Source organism: Lithobates pipiens, unplaced genomic scaffold (genome assembly GCF_037356315.1).
Source record: "Lithobates pipiens isolate NorthernLeopardFrog02 unplaced genomic scaffold, aLitPip1_a1.2 Scaffold_28, whole genome shotgun sequence".
NCBI lineage: Eukaryota > Metazoa > Chordata > Amphibia > Anura > Ranidae > Lithobates > Lithobates pipiens.
The window spans coordinates 42,083,868-42,105,755 of NW_027507789.1; the positions used below are offsets into that span (position 1 = coordinate 42,083,868).

General features: G+C 45.3%; 1 protein-coding gene across 1 annotated transcript in view; it reads left to right on the top strand.

Annotated features, from left to right (window-relative positions):
* The first annotated feature begins 1,543 nt into the window (after nucleotides 1-1,543).
* The window catches only part of PLCG1 (phospholipase C gamma 1), a 154,087-nt gene continuing 133,742 nt past the window's right edge, over nucleotides 1,544-21,888 (top strand). Inside the window, exon 1 of the mRNA XM_077459131.1 lies at nucleotides 1,544-2,183. Within this exon, the coding sequence (XP_077315257.1) occupies nucleotides 1,973-2,183 (211 nt within the window). The 5' untranslated portion in view covers nucleotides 1,544-1,972. The remainder of the gene's footprint in view (nucleotides 2,184-21,888) is intronic.

Genomic DNA, 21,888 nt, shown 5'->3' on the forward strand with positions numbered 1-21,888 from the left:
TAGTGTGATGGTCTGGGGCTGTTTTTCTGCTTCAGGACCTGGAAGACTTGCCGTGATAAAAGGAACTATGAACTCTGCTGTCTACCAAGAGATCCTGAAGGAGAATGTCCGACCATCTGTTCGTGTACTCAAGCTGAAACGAACTTGGGTTCTGCAGCAGGACAATGATCCTAAACACACCAGCAAGTCCACCACCGAATGGCTGAAGAAAAACAAAATTAAGACTTTGGAGTGGCCTAGCCAAAGTCCTGACCTGAATCCTATTGAGATGTTGTGGTACGACCTTAAAAAGGCCGTTCATGCTCGAAAACCCTCTAATGTAACTGAATTAGGACAATTCTGCAAAGATGAGTGGGCCAAAATTCCTCCAGGACGCTGTAAAAGCCTCATTGCACGTTATCGCAAACGCTTGGTTGCAGTTGTTGGTGCTAAGGGTGGCCCAACCAGTTATTAGGTTTAGGGGGCAATCACTTTTTCACACAGGGCCATGATGGTTTGGATTTTTTTTCACCTTTAATAATAAACACCTTCATTTACAAATTGCATTTTGTGTTTACTTGTGTTGTCCTTGACTATTGTTTAAATTGGTTTGATGTTCCGAAACACTTAAGTGTGACAAACATGCAAAGGAACAGGAAATGAGGAAGGGGGCAAACACTTTTTCACACCACTGTATCTGCCAGAACACCGGTGTCTTGTCAATTAGGGTCCTCCATCAGATGCTGTCCTCTGCGTACTGCGCATGCGCAGTACACAGGAGCACAGATTCCGAAAATTGCCGAGGACGAACGGCGCCTGCGCCGTGAGTCCAGGTTCTATCCCCACCATCCAAGTGGACATAGAGTTAGAATAAAAAAGAGCCGAGCGCAGCGAGGCCGAGCCCGAAGCGTGGCGAGCGAAGCTCGCCCGCGAGGGGCCCTCTAAAATTCTAAACCCTATGTCCGCTTGGATAGTGGGGCTACCTCCTCCACTCACGGCGCAGGCGCCGTTCAGCTTCGGAGATTTTCCGAAGCTTCGTCTGCTCCGTACTGCGCATGCGCAGTACGGAACGGACACATATCGATGGCCGGACTGTATTAGGCAGAACACCGGCAGTATCCTACAGGCAGCCTGTAGTAGGTGGGGCTTGCTGGGCCCTGCCCACAGCTCTCTGCTCTGCACAGCCTGTGTACAAGGCAGTAATGATACCACTGTAACTTTTTACAAGGTAATATCTGTATTTGTAAAGGTGTTTGGTGCACACAAAGTGGATGTAAAGCGTTTCTGGCTAGAATATGTTTGGATTAAAGTTTTTATGTGTAAAGTTCCGCTTTAATGTTTTAGTGTGCTTTATTGTACATATTAGGATAGAAGGTGAACTACTGTTCATGTCAGCAGCCCGTCTGAAATAGAAGAGACAACTGGGGAGGTCCACACTACACCCCACAGACCTGCATATAGCATGACAGGCAGCGTCCTGTCCCTTTAAGAGGCGGTCCTAGGATGGGGAGGGTGGGGCGTTCTGGCTCCAGTTCTCTTTCCTATTAATCCCATTGGAATCTCTTGAGGTCTTGTCAGGCAGGACACAGCGAAGAGCGATGGGTAGTTGTGATTGGTGGGCGCAGACTGAGCCTTCTCCCTAGGAAGCCATCTTTGAATATCCCTGGCTTGGGGGCGCTGTAGGCAATCTGATAGACTGTAGAGGGGGGCAGCGGAGGAGATGTGAGCTGGAGAGACTTCCTCAGTGTGTGATCGGAGGAGGAGGGAGAGCGGGAGGTGCTGGAGGAGGAGGAGGAGGAGGAGGAGGAGAGCGGAGAGCTCGGTTGGCAACAATAGAGAAGGCTGGAGATCCTCCCCCCTCCAGCTCTCCCCGGGATCACACTGCGGGCAGCTCAGGCACTGTGCGGGGTGGTATTGTCCTCTGATGGCCGGAGGAGGGCGGCTCTGTGCTCCGGGCTGTGCAGTGTGAGTGGACCCCCGCCTGGCCGGCGCTATGCTGATGATGGACCCCGGACTTCTCCTCAATGGATTCGCCCCCTGCGGGCAGAGTGAAGCCGAGCTGTGCCGGAGCCTGGAGGTGGGCACTGTCATGACCCTCTACTACTCCAAGAAGTCCCAGAAACCCGAGAGGAGGACCTTCCAGGTCAAGCTGGAGACAAGGCAGCTCATCTGGAGCCGGGGGGCCGACAAGGTGGAGGGGGCAGGTAAGTCGCCTACCTATATACATGGGGGGGGGGGGGCGCATGTAAGTCACCTACCTACCTATATGCATGGGGTGGCGCATGTAAGTCACCTACCTACCTATATGCATGGGGTGGCGCATGTAAGTCACCTACCTACCTATATGCATGGGGGGGGGGGGCATCTACCTACATACTGAGGTGAGGGGGCAGGCAAGTCACCTACATATATTTACACGGGGGCAGGTAAGTTACCCACCTATCTATATAAACGGGGGCAGGTAAGTCACCCACGTATCTATATAAATGGGGCATGTAAGTCACCCACATATCTATATACAGGGGGATAGACACCTAACTGCCTACCCACCTACCTATATACATAGAGGGAGCATCTACCTACATACTGAGGGAAGAGGGCAGGTAAGTCACCTACCTACCAGGGTTGCCAACCTGATAAATTACAGAACTCCTATCGAAAACGAACGCAGTGAATATCTTAACAGGATAAACATGATCTGGAAACACTGACAATACCTAGAACAAAGTCATTTGCTTACTTTACACTTAAAGTCAACACAGTATATAAAATGATCAACCCCCGTTTTTTTTTTTTATATATATATATATATATATATATATATATATATATATATGGCAGGTAAGTTATCTTCACAGACCTAACTATACACATTGGAGGGAGAGGTAAATGTCCACACAGGAGGTGGAGGTGTGACATGTATTCATAGAGATATATATTGATAGAAGTGTCTAAATATACAGAGAGAAAGCAACACATATATATTTATAAGGTAGGTAGACCGTTCTAGGTACGGACATACATATAGATAGTTGCCGGTATGGATATACATTATAGGTGTACAGTAGGTAGTTTTAGGTACAGACGTGTGTATAGATGCAGATCGTTCAAGGTACAGACATACTGTACATACTGTATAGACGGAGATATAGATATATCTGTACTTAGACTTATCTCTGTCTGTCTATACAGTATGTACCTTGAATGATCTGCATCTATACACACGTCTGTACCTAAAACTACCTACTGTACACCTATAATGTATATCCATACTGGCAACTATCTATATCAGTGATTCTCAACCAGGGTTCCTCCAGAGGTTGCTAGGGGTTCCTTCAGCATTGGGCAATTTCTGCCTCTCAGATAAATTCCCACTCACACCATTGATCCTTTTTAGATATCTGTAAGGAGGTAATTCTTCCCAATGACCACAAGTGTAAGGACCATTCTTCCCACTGACCATAACACTAATATATCATGAGTTGTAGATTTCTAATTTTTAGCAGGGGTTCCGTGAGACCGCAGAACTATTTCAAGGGTTCCTCTGTGTTGGAAAGGTTGAGAAAGGCTCACCTATATGTATGTCTGTACCTAGAATGGCCTACCTACCTTAGCCATCTCTCTCTATAAATGATATATCTGTTGCTTTGTCTCTGTATAGTAATACACTTCTATCTCATAATAAATAATAAAAAATAAATTATATACACACAGTTCTAGGTATAGGCAGACATATATACTTATAGTAAGTTCGAATACAGGCAGATATATAGGAGTAGACAGTTCTAGATACAGGCATACATGTAGACATGTATAGCTCAAGTTACAGGCGTACATACGGTACAGCTGTAGATTGTTCTAGGTACAGGCTTGTATACAGATGTAGATTGTTCTAGGTACAGGCTTGTATACAGATGTAGATTGTTCTAGGTACAGGCTTGTATACAGATGTAGATTGTTCTAGGTACAGGCTTGTATACAGATGTAGATTGTTCTAGGTACAGGCTTGTATACAGATGTAGATTGTTCTAGGTACAGGCTTGTATACAGATGTAGATTGTTCTAGGTATGTACAGACCTATAGGAAATACATAGAGCACTTCTACTAACTGCCATGTCACAATGTTAAAGGACATACATCATTGGTATCAGAGAGAACAGCCCCTCCCCCCTTCCACATGTTCTCAGTAGAAGTTGCACATGTACATGTTGATAGTTCTAGCCTTCTAGGTACAGATAGATGTTCTCAGTGGAAGTTGCACATGTAGATCTTTTATCCTCATGATCTCCTCTATTCCTCTGCAAAGCATCATGGGAGGTATAGGCCTGCTGGAAGGAGAATAGAATGAATCCAATCCGGCCGTTTCATGTTCCGTTATTCCGGAGCTCGGATTGTATTCTGGCCATTCCAGGCCGGTAGGAATCTTTCACCTTCTTCTGCGTGTTGCTTTGGTGATTGAAAAGCAGAAATAGATTTCTAGTGGGAAGGAAGTCTCCACCACTGCTGATGTACAGAACACCTTACATGTTGGTGATCATGTGTACATATAGAGTGACATATACCCCGACTTCAAATACTTATTTGAAACATTTTATTTGGATAATTATTATAATTTTTTTTCTTGTTATTATTGTGTGTTGTGAGATCCTCGGTTTTATATTTTATTGTGAGCATGCTGCACTCTTTCTTGGCGTTTATTACGGATGAGATGGCCTGATTGAGTTTGTGTTGAGTTGGGTTGTTGTTGTTTCATGTGGCAGTGGAAGTGTACTCCCGATGGCTGTAGTAGTTCTGGGAATAGCTGTGGTTTTCCCTGTCTATTTGTAGCTTCCAGGTGTATCCTGGATGTTATTGTCTTATTTCCACCCTCTGTTAACCCATACAGTCCCGTCTGAACGGATATCGTCCTGCAGGCCTCTTCTAACCCTGCTAAGAATGAACGTACACTGCGGGGGATGCACAGCTCCTAATTCTTACATGACTGCCCTCTTCCAGCTTACATAAGTTTTTAATTAAAAATAAAGTAGATCTCTTCTATAGTTTTCCAGTCCTAACTACAAGTGGTGGCTTTTTACAGCTTGGAACATGAGGATATGATTTACTGATCATATTTAATACTGTGGAGCCCATCTATAAAGCAGTAGATGGGGCGAACGCTGAACTTAACAGACTTAGATGTAGATAGTTCTAGGTGCGGGAATACATTGTAGATAGTTCTAGGTATGGACGGACCCATAGACATCGATAGATCTAGGTGCGGGCATACATTGTAGATGTAGATAGTTCTAGGTATGGACAGACATGTAGACTTAGATTGTTCTAGGTGTGGGTATACATGTAGAGATGTAGATCTTACTGCAGGCAGCCATATAGACGTAGATGATTCTCGGGGCGGGCAGACATGTAGATGGTTCTCGGTTTGGGCAGACATGTAGACATAGATGGTTTTGGTGTGGGCAGACATGTAGATGGTTCTCGGTTTGGGCAGACATGTAGACATAGATGGTTTTGGTGGGGGCAGACATTGCCGTAGATGGTTCTCGGTGCAGGCAGACAATTTTAGATCTAGTTCTATGCACGGTCAGACCCATAGACGTAGATAGATCAAGGTGCGGGCATACATGTAAATAGTTCTAGGTGCAGGTATACATGTAGAGACATAGTTCTAGCTGCGAGCAGACATGTAGACGGTTCTCGGCGCAGGCATACATGTAGACAGTTCTAGGTGCGGTTATACATGTAGAGACATAGTTCTAACTGCAGGCAAACGTGTAGACGTAGATGGTTCTCGGTGTGGGCAGACGTGTAGCCGTAGCTGGTTCTCGGTGTGTGCAGACGTGTAGCCGTAGCTGGTTCTCGGTGTGTGCAGACGTGTAGCCGTAGCTGGTTCTCGGTGTGTGCAGACGTGTAGCCGTAGCTGGTTCTCGGTGTGTGCAGACGTGTAGCCGTAGCTGGTTCTCGGTGTGTGCAGACGTGTAGCCGTAGCTGGTTCTCGGTGTGTGCAGACGTGTAGCCGTAGCTGGTTCTCTGTGTGTGCAGACGTGTAGCCGTAGCTGGTTCTCGGTGTGTGCAGACGTGTAGCCGTAGCTGGTTCTCGGTGTGGGCAGACGTGTAGCCGTAGCTGGTTCTCGGTGTGGGCAGACGTGTAGCCGTAGCTGGTTCTCGGTGTGGGCAGACGTGTAGCCGTAGCTGGTTCTCGGTGTGGGCAGACGTGTAGCCGTAGCTGGTTCTCGGTGTGGGCAGACGTGTAGCCGTAGCTGGTTCTCGGTGTGGGCAGACGTGTAGCCGTAGCTGGTTCTCGGTGTGGGCAGACGTGTAGCCGTAGCTGGTTCTCGGTGTGGGCAGACGTGTAGCCGTAGCTGGTTCTCGGTGTGTGCAGACGTGTAGCCGTAGCTGGTTCTCGGTGTGTGCAGACGTGTAGCCGTAGCTGGTTCTCGGTGTGTGCAGACGTGTAGCCGTAGCTGGTTCTCGGTGTGTGCAGACGTGTAGCCGTAGCTGGTTCTCGGTGTGGGCAGACGTGTAGCCGTAGCTGGTTCTCGGTGTGGGCAGACGTGTAGCCGTAGCTGGTTCTCGGTGTGGGCAGACGTGTAGCCGTAGCTGGTTCTCGGTGTGGGCAGACGTGTAGCCGTAGCTGGTTCTCGGCGTGGGCAGACGTAGCTGGTTCTCGGCGTGGGCAGACGTAGCTGGTTCTCGGCGTGGGCAGCCGTGTAGCTGGTTCTCGGCGTGGGCAGCCGTGTAGCTGGTTCTCGGCGTGGGCAGCCGTGTAGCTGGTTCTCGGCGTGGGCAGCCGTGTAGACGTAGCTGGTTCTCGGCGTGGGCAGACGTGTAGACGTAGCTGGTTCTCGGCGTGGGCAGACGTGTAGACGTAGCTGGTTCTCGGCGTGGGCAGACGTGTAGCTGTATTGGTGTGTGTCCTACCTAATGCGAAACTAAAAATTACTGTAGTAGGTGCTATTACAGAGATCTTCCAGGTCCTGAACGAGCAGCTGCCACACTGACCAAAGTGGGTATCTTTCTCAGCACTACCGCCATTCGTAGCAACGTCTACTAGTTGTTTTTTTTTTTTTTTTTTCCCCCTAAACTAATAAAATGCCTTCTCTGATGGGACAAGGTTGAGAGGAGGGGTGGTGATGTCCTGACCAACATCTCATCCAATCAAAGAACACCTTGTATTCCTTGAAATAACACAAGGCATTGTGTGAATAGTGGCAGTGTTGAGCAAGTGCCTCACCTCCCACCTCCCGGTCAGTGTGCTGAGGGGAAGCTGTTCACACAAGACTCAGAAGATTGTGGCTATTGCTGTAGTAGCTTGACACGGTAGGACCTCCAAGATCTAGAGATCAATACAAGCATAGATGTGGTACAATCCCCATACAGGATGGTAAGAAGAACACCTCCAGTGCCACATCATATCTTCAGTAGCCATAAAAAGTTATAAAAAACAAAAACCCTCCAATAGATCAGTTTATCTGAAAATATTTTAATAAAACAGATAAAAAATATTTTCAGCGCTCAAGAAAAGGTACCTGCATAATGCGTGGCGTATGTATTGATGTTTAGATCCTTAGTTGCAAGAGGATGTCTTCAGGGGCTCTTTGGAAATTGCATTACCATTTCTTCTTATAACAGCTAGTGGGGCAGGTACTGATGTTATAAGGAGAAATGGTAATGCAATGTTCAGAGAGCCCCTGATGATGTCTTCTCGATATAACGAAATGCGTAGGGGAGAGAGAGCTTCTGGAGCTTGACAACATTGCGGATATTCCTGAATCATAAATTAGACCCCACGGGCCTAGTTTCTGGAAATTTTGTTCAGCCAAGTGTTTGTTGGATGTGTGGGCTGGAAAGAAGCTTGTATCCAGTCTGTTATACAAAAGACACTGTGGCAAAAAAAATAAATAAAAAAGATTTGGCTGGTATTATTATTATTATTATTATTATTATTATTATTATACACACAGTTTATATAGCGCCAACAGTTTACACAGTGCTTTACGATGTAGAGGGGGGGACGGCACAATTACAGTACAGTTCAATGATGATTATGTTGGATAAGCCAGCCATAGATGGATCGAATCTTGGACAGTTTATTGGGAACTGACTGAGATTTGATCCATTTATGGGCAGGCTGATTGTACCCAGGTCGATTTCATTTTTTTTATATATGATTACTGTGGGCGGCTATAGCCGCCCGCAGTAATAATTTTTGTTCTGCGGGCAGGGAAGATTAATGACTTACTTCATCCTCAATCTGACGCCCAAGACAGGTGTTAGAAAATGAAGGCATATTAATTTTTCTGAACTTTGATAGGAAACATTACAATCTGGTCGTCGTGTGCAATGTAGATACTTGAACTTTGCAGTTGCCTTTGTTGTGCTGTTTTGGGGGTTTTCCCAAATGGAGTAACCAAATTCAGAAAACCCATATTTTTTAATTATGAAGAGCTCTTTTCTGTGTGTGTGTGTATTTCAGTTTCTTTTTCTATAATTAGTGACAGCAGATGGCATGTTCTCATTTGTAGAGAACCCTTCCAACATACATGCTGTCAGTGTGGCCTTTCATTACTTGAGTTGTGTTCAGCTACAATTTTAAACACATAACCGTCCAAATAGAACTTGCCAAAATATTGGTATCATATTTTTATTTTTTTTGTTCCCCCCCCCATGTTCTAAGGCCTCATTTACCTGGCCGAATAGATCTGTATTTCTGTGGCTGGGATCACATGTGTTTGCGTTCAGCCATGGGCAGGAAGCTTGTACAAATCAAAGACTGAAAATAGTGTGAACACCTGTGCTATGGTGTCATGCGAATACAGTGAGTAATGGCAATAGTAAATTAAAGTTGTGGAGCTGCTGCTATCGTGTAAGGTATGAAACCCCATGATACAAAAAAAAGTTAAACTTGGTGCTGCCTCTATACATCACGTAACTTCATCAGCACCCTGATGCAGTCATATAGTCGTGACGATACGCGTCAGAAATTCGACAGGCACACTGGAAGTGATACAGGAATACAAGCTCGCTGCTTGGGGATTAGAAGCTGTATGTTTCTTTTCTAAAAAGTGAGTTTTTATTTAGCTGTTTTATTCAATAAACCTATCAAAACGTTACTACACTATCTGGGAATCCCTCTTCTCTTTATTTTTTATTTTTTTTATACACTACACTGATAAATCCAGGAAGGATCCAAGATTTACCTAGAGGAACCGTAACGACTACCCTGGGGAGTCACCTGGCTTAGGAGAGGAGGACCCTTATGCTGCGTACACACGATCAAACAAGCGGGTGGAAAAGTCCGGCAAACTCAAGTCCGCCAAACAATCCCCCCGTGTGTAGCCTCCGGCATACTTTTTTGACCCGAAAGTACGGCGGACTTGGAATGTAGTTTTACACTCCAATCTTCCCGCCAGACTCGCATTTCGGCGGACAATCCGGCCGTGTGTATGGCAGTCCGCCGTACTTTTGAAATGAACGGACTTTTCCCGCCCGGAGAAAAGTCCGCTCATTTCGAGCGGGTCTCCAGGTAGGCGGGGCACGCGAAGGAGACGTCGCTGGCCCCGCCGCCTGGTATGGACTTAAAGGGTAACCCCAACGCCGAAAAAAATCGGCGTGGGGTCCCCCCAAAGTCCACAACAGACCCTTGTCCGAGCACGCTACCCGGCCGGCCAGGAAAGGAGGAGCGAGCGCCCCCCCCCCCCTCCTGAGCCGTACCAGGCCGCGTGCCCTCAACATGGGGGGTGCCTTGGGGAAGGGGGGGCCGCACGCCCCCCCCACCCCAAAGCACCTTGTCCCCATGTTGATGAGGACAAGGGCCTCTTCCCGACAACCCTGGCCGTTGGTTGTCGGGGTCTGCGGGCGGGGGGCTTATCGGAATCCGGGAGCCCCCTTTAATAAGGGGGCCCCCGGATACCAGCCCCCCACCCTATGTGAATGAGTATGGGGTACAATGTACCCCTACCCATTCACCTGTAAAATAAAGTACAAAAAAAACACAACACACAAGATAAAATAATTTATTGCACAGCTCTGGGGGTCTTCCATCTTCGGGGGTCTTCTCGCCGGACTCCTCCGCTATCTTCTTGTAGCTCTTTTACTAGCAGAGGAGCCCGGCATTCTTCTTCGTCGCCGCGGCCTCTTCTTCCGACTTCGGGGGTCTTGTCCCCCTCTTCGGTTCTTCTGCCGGGCCACCGCGCCTTCTTATAGCTCTTTTACAGGCGGTGGCCTGGTCGTCTTCTCCTTCTCGTTCTCCTCTCCGGCCGCAATGGCAGGGACGCGCTGCGACTTATAGGGACAAGGGGCGGTGTCACATGGTGGCCCCGCCCCCTTATGATGTCACAGTCCCAGAGGATGCTAGGACTGTTGCCATGTGACATCAACCCATGTGACACCGCCCCTTGTCCCTATATAAGTCGCAGCGCGTCCCTGGCATTGCGGCCGGATAGAAGACGTTGAGTCAACATCTCCAGGAGAAGAAGAAGAAGAAGAACGGAAGGCGGCGGCAGCAGAAGACCGGGCCACCGCCTGTAAAAGAGCTATAAGAAGGCGCGGTAGCCCGGCAGAAGAACCGAAGAGGGGGACAAGACCCCCGAAGTCGGAAGAAGAGGCCGCGGCGACGAAGAAGAATGCCGGGCTCCTCCGCTAGTAAAAGAGCTACAAGAAGATAGCGGAGGAGTCCGGCGAGAAGACCCCCGAAGACGGAAGACCCCCGGAGCTGTGCAATAAATTATTTTATCTTGTGTGTTGTGTTTTTTTTGTACTTTATTTTACAGGTGAATGGGTAGGGGTACATTGTACCCCATACTCATTCACATAGGGTGGGGGCCGGTATCCAGGGGCCCCCTTATTAAAGGGGGCTCCCGGATTCCGATAAGCCCCCCGCCCGCAGACCCTGACAACCAATGGCCAGGGTTGTCGGGAAGAGGCCCTTGTCCTCATCAACATGGGGACAAGGTGCTTTGGGGTGGGGGGGGCCGCGCGGCCCCCCCTTCCCCAAGGCACCCCCCATGTTGAGGGCACGTGGCCTGGTATGGCTCAAGAGGGGGGGGGGCGCTCGCCCCTCCTTTCCTGGCCGGCCGGGTAGCGTGCTCGGACAAGGGTCTGTTGTGGACTTTGGGGGGACCCCCACGCCGATTTTTTTCGGCGTTTGGGTTCCCCTTTAAGTCCATATCAGGCGGCGGGGCCAGCGACGTCTCCTTCGCGGGCCCCGCCTACCTGGAGACGCGCTCGAAATGAGCGGACTTTCCTCCGCATGTGTGGGCGAGTCCGTTCATTTCAAAAGTAGGGCGGATAGTACGGCGGACTTAGTACGCCGTATTAGTCCGCTGAAAAAGTGCTGTGTGTGGGCAAGTAGCCCGTTCGGAAAGTCCGACGGACAGTCTGGCGGGAAGTCCGCCAGACTAAGTACGTCGGACAGGCGGCTACGTGTGTACGCGACTTTAGAGTGAGCTGGAATTTGCAGTGTGAGAGAACCATCAGCTGGGCTAACCACAGGAGACCTGATCTATGCCATTGGAGTCTCGCAGATTATTCACAGCAATAAGATGAGAGGCCAATCGGCACAGAGGTGTCGCCATAATGGAAGAAGAGACACTTGTTACATCTTGCCTGTGTGTTGTGCATGTTTCATCACCTAGCACATTTTTGCATTAATATATTTCTTTCACCATTTATATTGGACTGTTTTGATATTCAGCTACTCTATGTCCATCACTTGCATTTCTATACGCAAATGTTATTAAATTTTTACTTTTGGTATGAGGGGCTGACAGATCTCCCATATGTGGTTTATTCGCATTACTTATTCACTAATTTTTTGGTTTATGCACACTCATATATATTCTTCTTTTGATATCATATATTTTTTTTGAGTATTATTACAACTGCAAACCGACCAAGACATGGCCATCCATCTAAACTGACAGGCCGGGCAAGGAGAACATTAATAGGAGAAGCAGCCAAGAGGTCCATGATAGCCCTGGAGGAGCTGCAGAGATCCACAGCTCAGGTGGGAGAATCTGTCCACAGGAAAGGACCACTAGCCGTGCACTTTTCAAATCTATTGAAAATGTAGAAAGCTGTTGAAAGAAAGCCATAAGATGTCCCCCATGTGGGGGACACAGCACACGTGTGGAAGAAGATGCTCTTGTCAGACGAGACCAAAATTGAACTTTTTGGCCTAAAAACAAAACGCTATGTGTGACGGAAAACGCTGCACAGCACCAAGAACACACCATCCCCACTGTGAAACATGGTGGTGGCGGCATCATGTTGTGGGGATGCTTTTCTTTAGCAGGGACAGGGAAGCTGGTCAGAGTTGATTTTTCGACAGCAAAACGGAACGAATCCGTCTGACAATTCGTGTGGGCTTCATCGGACCTTTGCTGTCGAAAAATCAGACGGCCTTTAGATTTAGAACATGTTTGAAATCTTTCCGACGGCTCGAGTCCGGTTGAAAACATCCATTTGTCTGTATGCTAGTCCAACGGATGAAAACTGACGCTAGGTTCACTGGCTATAAACTTTCTCATTCTAGTCCGGTCGTACGTCATCACGGTCAAATCCGTCGGACTTTGGTGTGATTGTGTGTGTGTCCAAGTTCATTGGGAAGACCGTCAGACCTAGTCTGCCGGAAAGTCCGGTCGTGTGTACACGGCATTAGAGTCTGCAAAATGCTTGAGACTGGGGTGGAGGTTCACCTTCCAGCAGGACAACGACCCTGAACATACAGCCAGAACTACAATGGAATGGTTTCGATCAAAGCATATCCATGTGTTCGAATGTCCCAGTCAAAGCCAAGACCTAAATATAATTGAGAATCTGTGGCAAGACTTGAAAATTGCGGTTCACAGACGTTCCCCATCCAATCTGGCAGAGCTTGAGCTATTTTGCAAACAAGAATGGGCAAAAATGTCACTCTCTAGATGTGCAAAGCTAGTAGAGACATCCCCAAAAAGACTTGCAGCTGTAATTGCAGTGAAAGGTGGTTCTGCAAAGTATTGACTTAAATGCACCCCACACCTTTCACATTTATTTGTAAAAAAAATTGGAAAACCATTTATCATTTTCCTTCTACTTGGTCTATCACATAAAATCCCAATAAAATACATTTACATTTTTGATTGTAAGGCCTGATTCACACTGATGCAGGTTGCAGTTTGCATACTCCAGGTGCATTTGTGTTTTTCAATACACGTTTTTGATCCATTGAAGTCTATGGAACCAAAAACCAGAAAAAAATTATCCTGTTCTTTTTTTCGTCTTCTTTTTCTTTTTCGTCTTCTTTTTCGTCTTCTTTTTCGTCTTCTTTTTCGTCGTCGTTCGTCTTCTTCATCTTCATCTTCATCTTCTTCTTCATCTTCTCAAAAATGGAACTGCCGCTTTTCGGAATACCGACACCCCCCTCCCCAGTGTCACATTTGACACCTTTGAGGGGGGAGGGAGAGCAGATAACTGTCTAATACAGGTATCTTGCTTCTGGGCATAGAAACCCGTGCCACTGTCCCACCTGTCCCTCCCCGCTGTCTTCTGGGAGACACACGGGTCCCAGGAGACAGCAGGGACCAATCAGGAATTCACTTCCTGGTTTCCTTACTGAAGATGCGGTGGCTGCACCCGAGAGCAAGGGGATAGATCATCTCGGGTGCCCTGGACAGGTGAGTGTCCAGATTTTAAAAGTCAGCGGCTGCCCCCCTCACCGCGTTCCGGAGCCGTCGGCAGCGGCGGAGGCGATCACATCTTGTCTCTTGTCAGGTATGGAGGCGAGTGAGGGGACGATGGCCCCCACCCGTCTCCAAACAATTGCTGGGCGGAAGCGACGTCAAAACGTCACTTCCGCCCACAGCTCTTAAAGGGCCATTTTATTTAAATCATTTTTTTGAAATTCCAATTTTTTATTTTTTTATTTATTGCAATTTAGCCTAAATATGAGATCTGAGGACTTTTTGCCCCCAGATCTCATATTTAAGAGGTCCTGTCATGTTTTTTTCTAATACAAGGGATGTTTACATTCCTTGTAATAGGAATAAAAGTGACCCAAATATTTATTTATTTTTTAAAACGGTGTAAAAATAAATGGTAAAATAAATAAATAATAAAGTTTTTTTAAACGCGCCCCATCCCGACGAGCTCACGTGCAGAAGCGAACGCATATGTGAGTAGTGCCCGCATATGAAAACTGTATTCAAACCATACATGTGAGGTATCGTCGCAATCGGTAGAGCGAGCACAATAATTCTAGCCCTAGAACTCCTCTGTAACTTAAAATATGCAGCCTGTAGAATATTTTCAAACGTTAAATATGGAGATTTTTAAGGGTGAAAGTTTGTCGCCATTCCACAAGCGGGCGCAATTTTGAAGCATGACCTGTTTAGTATCCATTTACTCGGCGTAACATTATCGTATCACAATCGAAAAAAAATTGGGCTAATTTTACTGTTGTCTTATTTTTTTATTTTTTTGTCAAATGTTTTATTTTTTCCTTAAAAAAAATAAAATAAAAATAAAAAAGGCGCTTGTAAGATGCCTGCGCAAATACGATGTGAAAAAAAGTATTGCAACGACCGCCATTTTATTCTCTAGGGTGTTAGAAAAAACAAATACATACTGTTTGGGGTTCTAAGTAATTTTTCTAGAGAAAAAAACAGTTTTAAGCATGTAAACACCAAAATCTCAAAACGAGGCTGGTCCTTAAGTGGTTAAAAAAAAAAAACGGCGGAACTCCGCTTTAACTTGACATCTAGAAATTGGCGTCTAAAAGCAACTGTTTAGCTGTGTTTACATGCCACGTTGCGTTTGTAAATAATAAAAAAATTATAATAATTATTTTATTTGTTAAAATGAAAAAGATTTCTGTACAAAACGCTGCTATATGCGAGTTACCGTGTTTAGCAGCGTTTACAAGCTGTTACAGACATTTGGTGTTTCAAATGCCTCTGAACATTCATCTGAATTAATAATAATTCATATTTGCGTTCCAAAAAATGCTTCTAAACTCAACTGCCTAGAAATGAACAAATGATCCTATGTACATGTACTGATTGGGTAACAGAGGAGCGTTCAGGGCAGCTGAAAAAAATGCCCAACTGCTCCTCAACGGCCGTTTACCAACAGCAGTGTACAGGAGGTCTAAATCTGTGAAGTTGGTTTGGGAAGGATTGCTTGAATATAATCTGGTTCTGTGTGACACTTGTACACATGAGCACTGCTGGAAATATGTTTTCCACAATTATAAAGGAATTACAATAGTGGATCATAATGGATTATTTATGAACACAGTGTACTGTAAGCGGTCACGTTCAATCCAGTTTTTGCTTTCAGCTGCAGCAGTGGGCAAACTCATGTTGTAGCAATGCAGCAATATTCCTCCTTAATGACAACCCAATGCCTGTGCGTTTTCAATGCACCACAATGTAGAGAAATGTACTATTCAGTAATTGAAGTGTTGTGTTTTTTTTTATTTTTTTTTTTTAATGGTAGGTAGCACCCATCTAAAGGTGTTGCTTCTGCTTCTTCTATCAGGACATGGTGTGAAATCAATTGGATCCCACCTCTGGGCACCCAAAAAAGTCTAGTCATGCAACAGAAGATTTTTTATTTTTTTCTCTTTTCATTGCATATGTTTTATAGGCGAAAATAAAACAATGTTATATATATACACACACACACACGTATATGTATGCGTGTGTGTGTTTTAAGAGTGCCAATATTTTTATTTTTATTTCACAGAAGTTAGCGCAATTAATTTTGTGCTATAGTCATTTATCATTGTTTTTGCTGCTTTGACAGGCTGCCTGCAGGGGGCTGGGCACTTTACCTGTCCCTCCCAGGCACACTAAAATGCCGGGAGAGACGCACTGCTCCTAAACGAGGCATAGGGCAAATTGAATCATTCCTCCATACTTCCTTTTTTTTTTTTTTTTTTTTTTTTGGTTATTTTGATTTAAAATGTTTTTTATGAAGGTAATAGACATGAAGTCCTTGCTTGAGCCATTGTGAGGTTATACAGTAAGGTTTCCAAATGCTGGTGGTCTGGTAGCTCCTTTGCAACACCTTCACCATTAAACCCCCCCCTATTCAGCGTACCTCTTTGAATGGTGTGTATGTGTAGTCATGTGAAGTGCACCAACCTAATCCTGGCACACACGTTGGTGAATGAATGGTGTATTATCCTGGTGTCTGCTATATAACAACATAGTTCTGTTTAGCCAACAAACTTGCGGGGTTCTGGGTGTTTAGGATATAGACACATTTCTGTGTCGGTTACCCTTGGTTTATGTGCGACTGAAGAGATAAGTTGGCAGCGTGCGTTCGGCTGGACACACTACTCTCATTCTTGTTCAGAGCTGAGGGGGTACAAACCTTCCTAATTGGCTCCCTGTGCCGCTCCCCATGCGTGACCTAGTCAAAGTCTGGATTTGGAAAGGAAAATTTATCTGAAAAAATGCGTTTTAAACCTTTAAAAGTACATTTAACACAAAATTTAAAGCAATAGTTCACCCTTACCAAAAAAAAAAAAACCTGCCAAATGCAGATAAGGCGCATCCATAGGTAAAAACAAACTGCAGCTCTGACTAAAGTTGAATAATGCCTTTTGCTTTATATGTAGGCCAATTATTTACCTCATGAAGCCTGACTTGAATACTCTCAGGATGTTGCTGAGTGAGGCCTAGTCGTTACTGCTCGCCTCCACCATCTCAGGAGTGAGCTCTGACCTACTGCATTGGGAGAGAGAGAGAGCATGTGAGGGGGTTTGAATCGGAGAAAGGGAGCTTATTATTTCTGTGATGAAGTGAGCAGTAACGACTAGGCCTTACTTGACAATGTCCTGGGAGTATTCAAGTCTGGCTTTGTGTAGGTGAGGCCTACACCTATAGCAAGGGCATTATTCTACTTTAGTCAGAGTTACTGGCACCCTTATCTGCATAGGCAGTTTCTGATAAAGATGAACTAACCTTTTTAAACTTTTGAAATTCATACAGGGAAAACACAGCCTTCCTGCTGCTCAGTATTCCAGATAGGGGCCTAGTCACATCTGTGCAGTAACGCACACATTAGCACAGTGTTGCTGCATATTATTGCGTTGCACTGCTATTTATTTTTAGTAATGCTTTAACGCACTAAAGGAATTTGCCTATGTTGCACCACAATGTGCTGTAACACACTACTATGGGGGTTATTTACAAAAGGAAAATCCACTGAAAGTGCACTTGGAAGTAAAGTCGCTGTAGATCCAAGGGGGGACATGCAAAGAAAATAAAAAACAGCATTTTAGCTTGCACATGATTGGATGATAAAATCAGCAGAGCTTCCCCTCGTTTCAGATCTACCCCTCAGATTTACAGAAACTGCACTTCCAAGTGCACTTTCAGTGCAATTTCAAGTGTCCTTTTGTACTTGTAGTGCAAAGTGGATTTGCCTTTCATAAATAACCCCCCTATGTGTTAAGGTGCATTGCTTTGCTCAAAATGACTTGAAATATTCCCATAGCACCGCTCCTGGAACTAGGCTGGGTTTAAGGGGTTCTGTAACAACTGCCAGTTGGTACCGGAACATATGGTTGCCACACTGCCCACATTTTTAGCTTGGCTTTCCCACCCAGGAGCCAGAGCTGCTGATTATAACTGCCTATAGAAATCATTTACGGGATGGGACAGGTATATGCTAGCACTTGTGTAAACGCACTTCATACAGGGGTGTATGCCCGTGTTTAAGCAAGTACCAGCACATACCCAGGTAATCTCTGTGGGTGACTGTATGCAGCAGCTGTGGCGCTCGGGCAGGACTTTAAACAGCACTAAAGTCCCACCTTCGGAAACTGAGCAGTCAGTCTCTTCATGGTTTCTATGTAATAAAAGAAACCTACCTACCTGCTCTGTCTGCTTTGGACTGCACACCATGCTGTATGAGCATGGCTTAGTTTTACATTCTGGCATTTAACCTGTGTCCGAATGAATGCACTCCTGTGCATGAGTGAGGTTACCCTGTACCAGCCAATAAGGATGCACAAAGCCCGGCATCTGGAAGAATCTGGGTAGCAGATATTGGCACCAGCGAGGCATATCGGACTTGAAGAATTAGTAAGTATTTTACGTGTAGCTCTGCTTTAAATGGGTATTTAAGTCTGCAATTTCTTCATTTTGGGGTTCCCCAGGTGGGTTATGCCATAATGTGCTAGTATGCACAGCATATTGGCACATTATAGCATATTTACCTGTTAAACTGAGCCCTCCCAGCACTGCACTATGATCGATCAGGTGCGTCCCGGGCACTTCATCTTTCGCCCTGTCTTCCTTCTGGGTTCTCTGCCTTTGGTCGCTCGAGTGGCTGGGCTGCAATGAGATCACTCCCACTCATGCGTATAGAAGTCACATTGCAGCAGAACAGATCCGTAAATGTTCGCTGAGCTGCGCATGTGTGGCACGGTGTACATCACAGGCAGGAGAAAGCATTTATGACGGAATAGATCGATAGTCTCTTCTGTCATGCATACCCTGCCTGTAAGCAATTTTTGAAAACACTAAGTTTACTACCACTTTAAGTTAAGTGGCCCCAGGAGCTAGCGCGCATGAGTCCTTAAAGAGATTGTAAAGTCTCGTTAATGATTTTTATCCAAAAAAACAAAAAACAAAAACATGTTCTACTTATCTCCTCTGTGCAGTGGATTTACATAGAGCAGCCCTGATCCTCCTCTTCTCGGTCCCTCTTCAGCTTTCCTGGCCCCTCCCTACTGTTGAGTCCCCCCCCCCCCCACAGCAAGCAGCTTGCTATAGGGACAACAGAGCCGCACCGGAGCTGCGGTTCAACCCCACCCCCTCTCTTGATTGGCTAACTGACAGCAGCGGGAGTCAGTGGTGCCACTGCGGTGTCTCAGCCAATCAAGAGGATGGAGAGTCCCGGGTGGCTGAGGCTCTCGTGGACATCGCTGGATCGAGATTGGGTTCAGGTAAGTATTGGGGCTTTTGCACACAGAAGGCTTTTTATCTTGATGCATAGAATTCATTAGGATAAAAAGACTTCTGACCTTACAACCACTTTTAAGGTGCACTTTAAAGGAAGACTCTCCAGAGAGAAATACAGGCTGCCATTACTGACTTGCTTTTGAAAATGCTGGTTACTTGGTTGTCTGCCTTACTTTCTATTTTACTGATCTGAGAAAAGGCATTCGAAGAGGGAAAGTCAGGAAGAAATCCTTATGTGCATGTTTATTTTGTGTATGTGCAGTAACTTTGCTCATTTGCACTTGTGGTAGCCCTCTGAAAAGTGAACTGTAGTAGATTACTTTTCCTATGGCGTTTGGCAGACACCTGTCCACACCAGTGTTTACAAAACAGCCTGATTTTATTTATAATTTTTTATTATTATTATTTTTATTTCCAGCTGCATTTTTATACTCTTCTACAGATGCTTTGGGGGGGGGGGGGGGGGGGCGCAGTAAAAACGCTGCTCAACTGCTTGTGTATACCAAACCCACTGACCTCACCACCACCAATTTAAGTATAGGCCTTATTCCTCTTTCTAGCAAAAAGTGCAAAGTAATTCATAGCAACTGATTGAAATGATTTTCAGGCATGGCGCCATGTGCTATGCTACAGAATACTGTACTGTGTGTTTTTTTTTTTTTTTCATTTTTTTTTTTTTTTTTTTTTTTTTCTTTTCCCCTGTGCTGGTAGTCTGTTGTGGCCACTGATTTCAGTGTATGTTCTATTTTCGTTCATAAATAAACGGTCTTGTGTTAACCGAGAGTTCAGCCACGTGTATAATAACCTGTAATGATACACATACCACCCTACCCATAAGTCGTACACAGGCATCTATGTCCCTTTTTAGCAACAGGGAGTCTTTGTGCTCTCTGCCACCCCTCCCATAACCCTTCTGTCTGTTTCCCAAACGTCACCGACCCCTTCACTGCCACACCGCTGCTGACGGAATGCTGTCACTTAGGGGAGTTGGATTAAAGTCGTTTGGCGTGGATGCTGCGGCGGGCTTATGTGTCCTGAATCAAACAGGGTTTTACCCTACTTGGATATGCCAATGCGTTTGTAATGGTCAGTGCTCACGGTGAATGGCGCTGTATAGATTTCGAGTTCTTTTGTGGCTTGTATCTCGTGCCCTTGGCTGTGTCCCTATGGGGATACGCTGTCTGCTGCATATTGATTTATCTTCTGCAGATTGTTTTACCTGCAGATGGGACAGTAAGTGATACAGTTCTTCTCAGGGAGTGCTGATTCCTATCCTTTCATTTCTGAACCTTCTGTAAAGAATCTATTAAAGGCAAATTACTCTATGTTCTTTTTAAACACATAAGAGGTTCTCTCCGCAATACCGCAGTGTAATAGATTAGTTAATGAAGGCATAAATCGGCATTGGCAATGTCTCCTGTGGGCAGAGGTAATACAATCCAGGGTATGGCAGATGTGCAGAGAGACGGTGTAATAGTGTATTATTATTATTAATAATCATATTTATTTATACAGGATTTATAGAGTGCCAATAGTTTGCGCAGCACCTTTACAGTATAAAGGAAAAACAAGATATTTGGGGGGCACACCCTAAAAAAAATGCATACAGATGATGCTGCCATAAGACCATACAACAGAACAAAAATATTACAGCGCACACATGCAAAACTAACATTTACCTCCAGCAAGGCTTTTTAAAAACACTTAGACGTTTTCAAACAACATTATGAAAAAATATGGGGATTTGGTCACACCAATGTTGCTCTACGGTGCTTAAGCCCACTTACTGTGAAAAAGTACCCCATAATTAGTGGGTCCTACACTATCCATAGACTAGGAGATCCTGTTTCTCTGAACCATGGGAGCTATACGCGTCTATATGGGAGAACATGAGGTCTCCACCATGACACAGGTGGTCACTAATGAGAGGTACTTACTGAGGGAGTGGGGTGCTCCACCCAATAGGATTTGGTCAGAATCCATACAATAGACAAACAAGATATTGTTCTTTTACAATATAAAAGGAGACAATACAGCAACAATATAAGAAGATTAGGAGGGCCCTGCTTCTGGGAGCTTACAATCTAATAGGGAGGGGTAGTTGGCAGAACTTTGCAGGAAAGAATGGGGCTTAAAGGCTAAATTCTTTAAAAAAAAAAAAAAAAAAACTTTTTAAACAATAATAATACTATTCATATTTTTATTTTTTTTTTTTCTGGAGCCTGCAAAGCATTGCACCCACTATTAGCAGATCGAGGGTGCAATATCGGGCTCCTGCACGATCTTCTAGCTTTGTGCTTGTATCCTCCATAGGGCTTTCTGTTACAAGGCTAGAGGAGGAATGAATGAACTATGTGCGTTTTCCGCTCATAAAACGCCAGAAAAAACGCCCAACAAGCAAAATCCCATTAATTTCAATGGCACCTGTTCACATCTCAGTGTTTTGTCACGTGAAGAAAAATGCCTGAAAAACACATTAAGCTCAAAAGAAGAACATGAGCTTCTTTGGGGCAGATTACAGGCGTTTTTCTGCTTTTTACATTGGTGACCTGTACAAAAGCACAGCAAAAAACTTGAAATGCTCAGGTGTGCATGCAGCCTCAAACTTAAAGTACTTCTGCCACAGTTTTATTCACAGATCTTTGTGAATGAATGATGAGGCTGTGTGCGTGGATCCCTACACAAGCGTGTAGTTTTCAAAAAATGACAACGGGTACGGGGAGAAGATCCCCTGCCTGCTGTCACAGAGGGGGGGAGCTCTGACAGTGGAAGGCAGGTGCATAGGGTTATGCTCCATGCTAAATATGGATGTAACATGCTGCTGAAAGTCAACTCCTCCTCCTCCCCCTTTTTATTTTTTATTTTTTTTATTTTTTTTAAAGTGTACCTAAACATAAACAATATTTTTATATATATTGGAGCTTGTCAGTCCTTAGATGTGGCTGGCTGCAT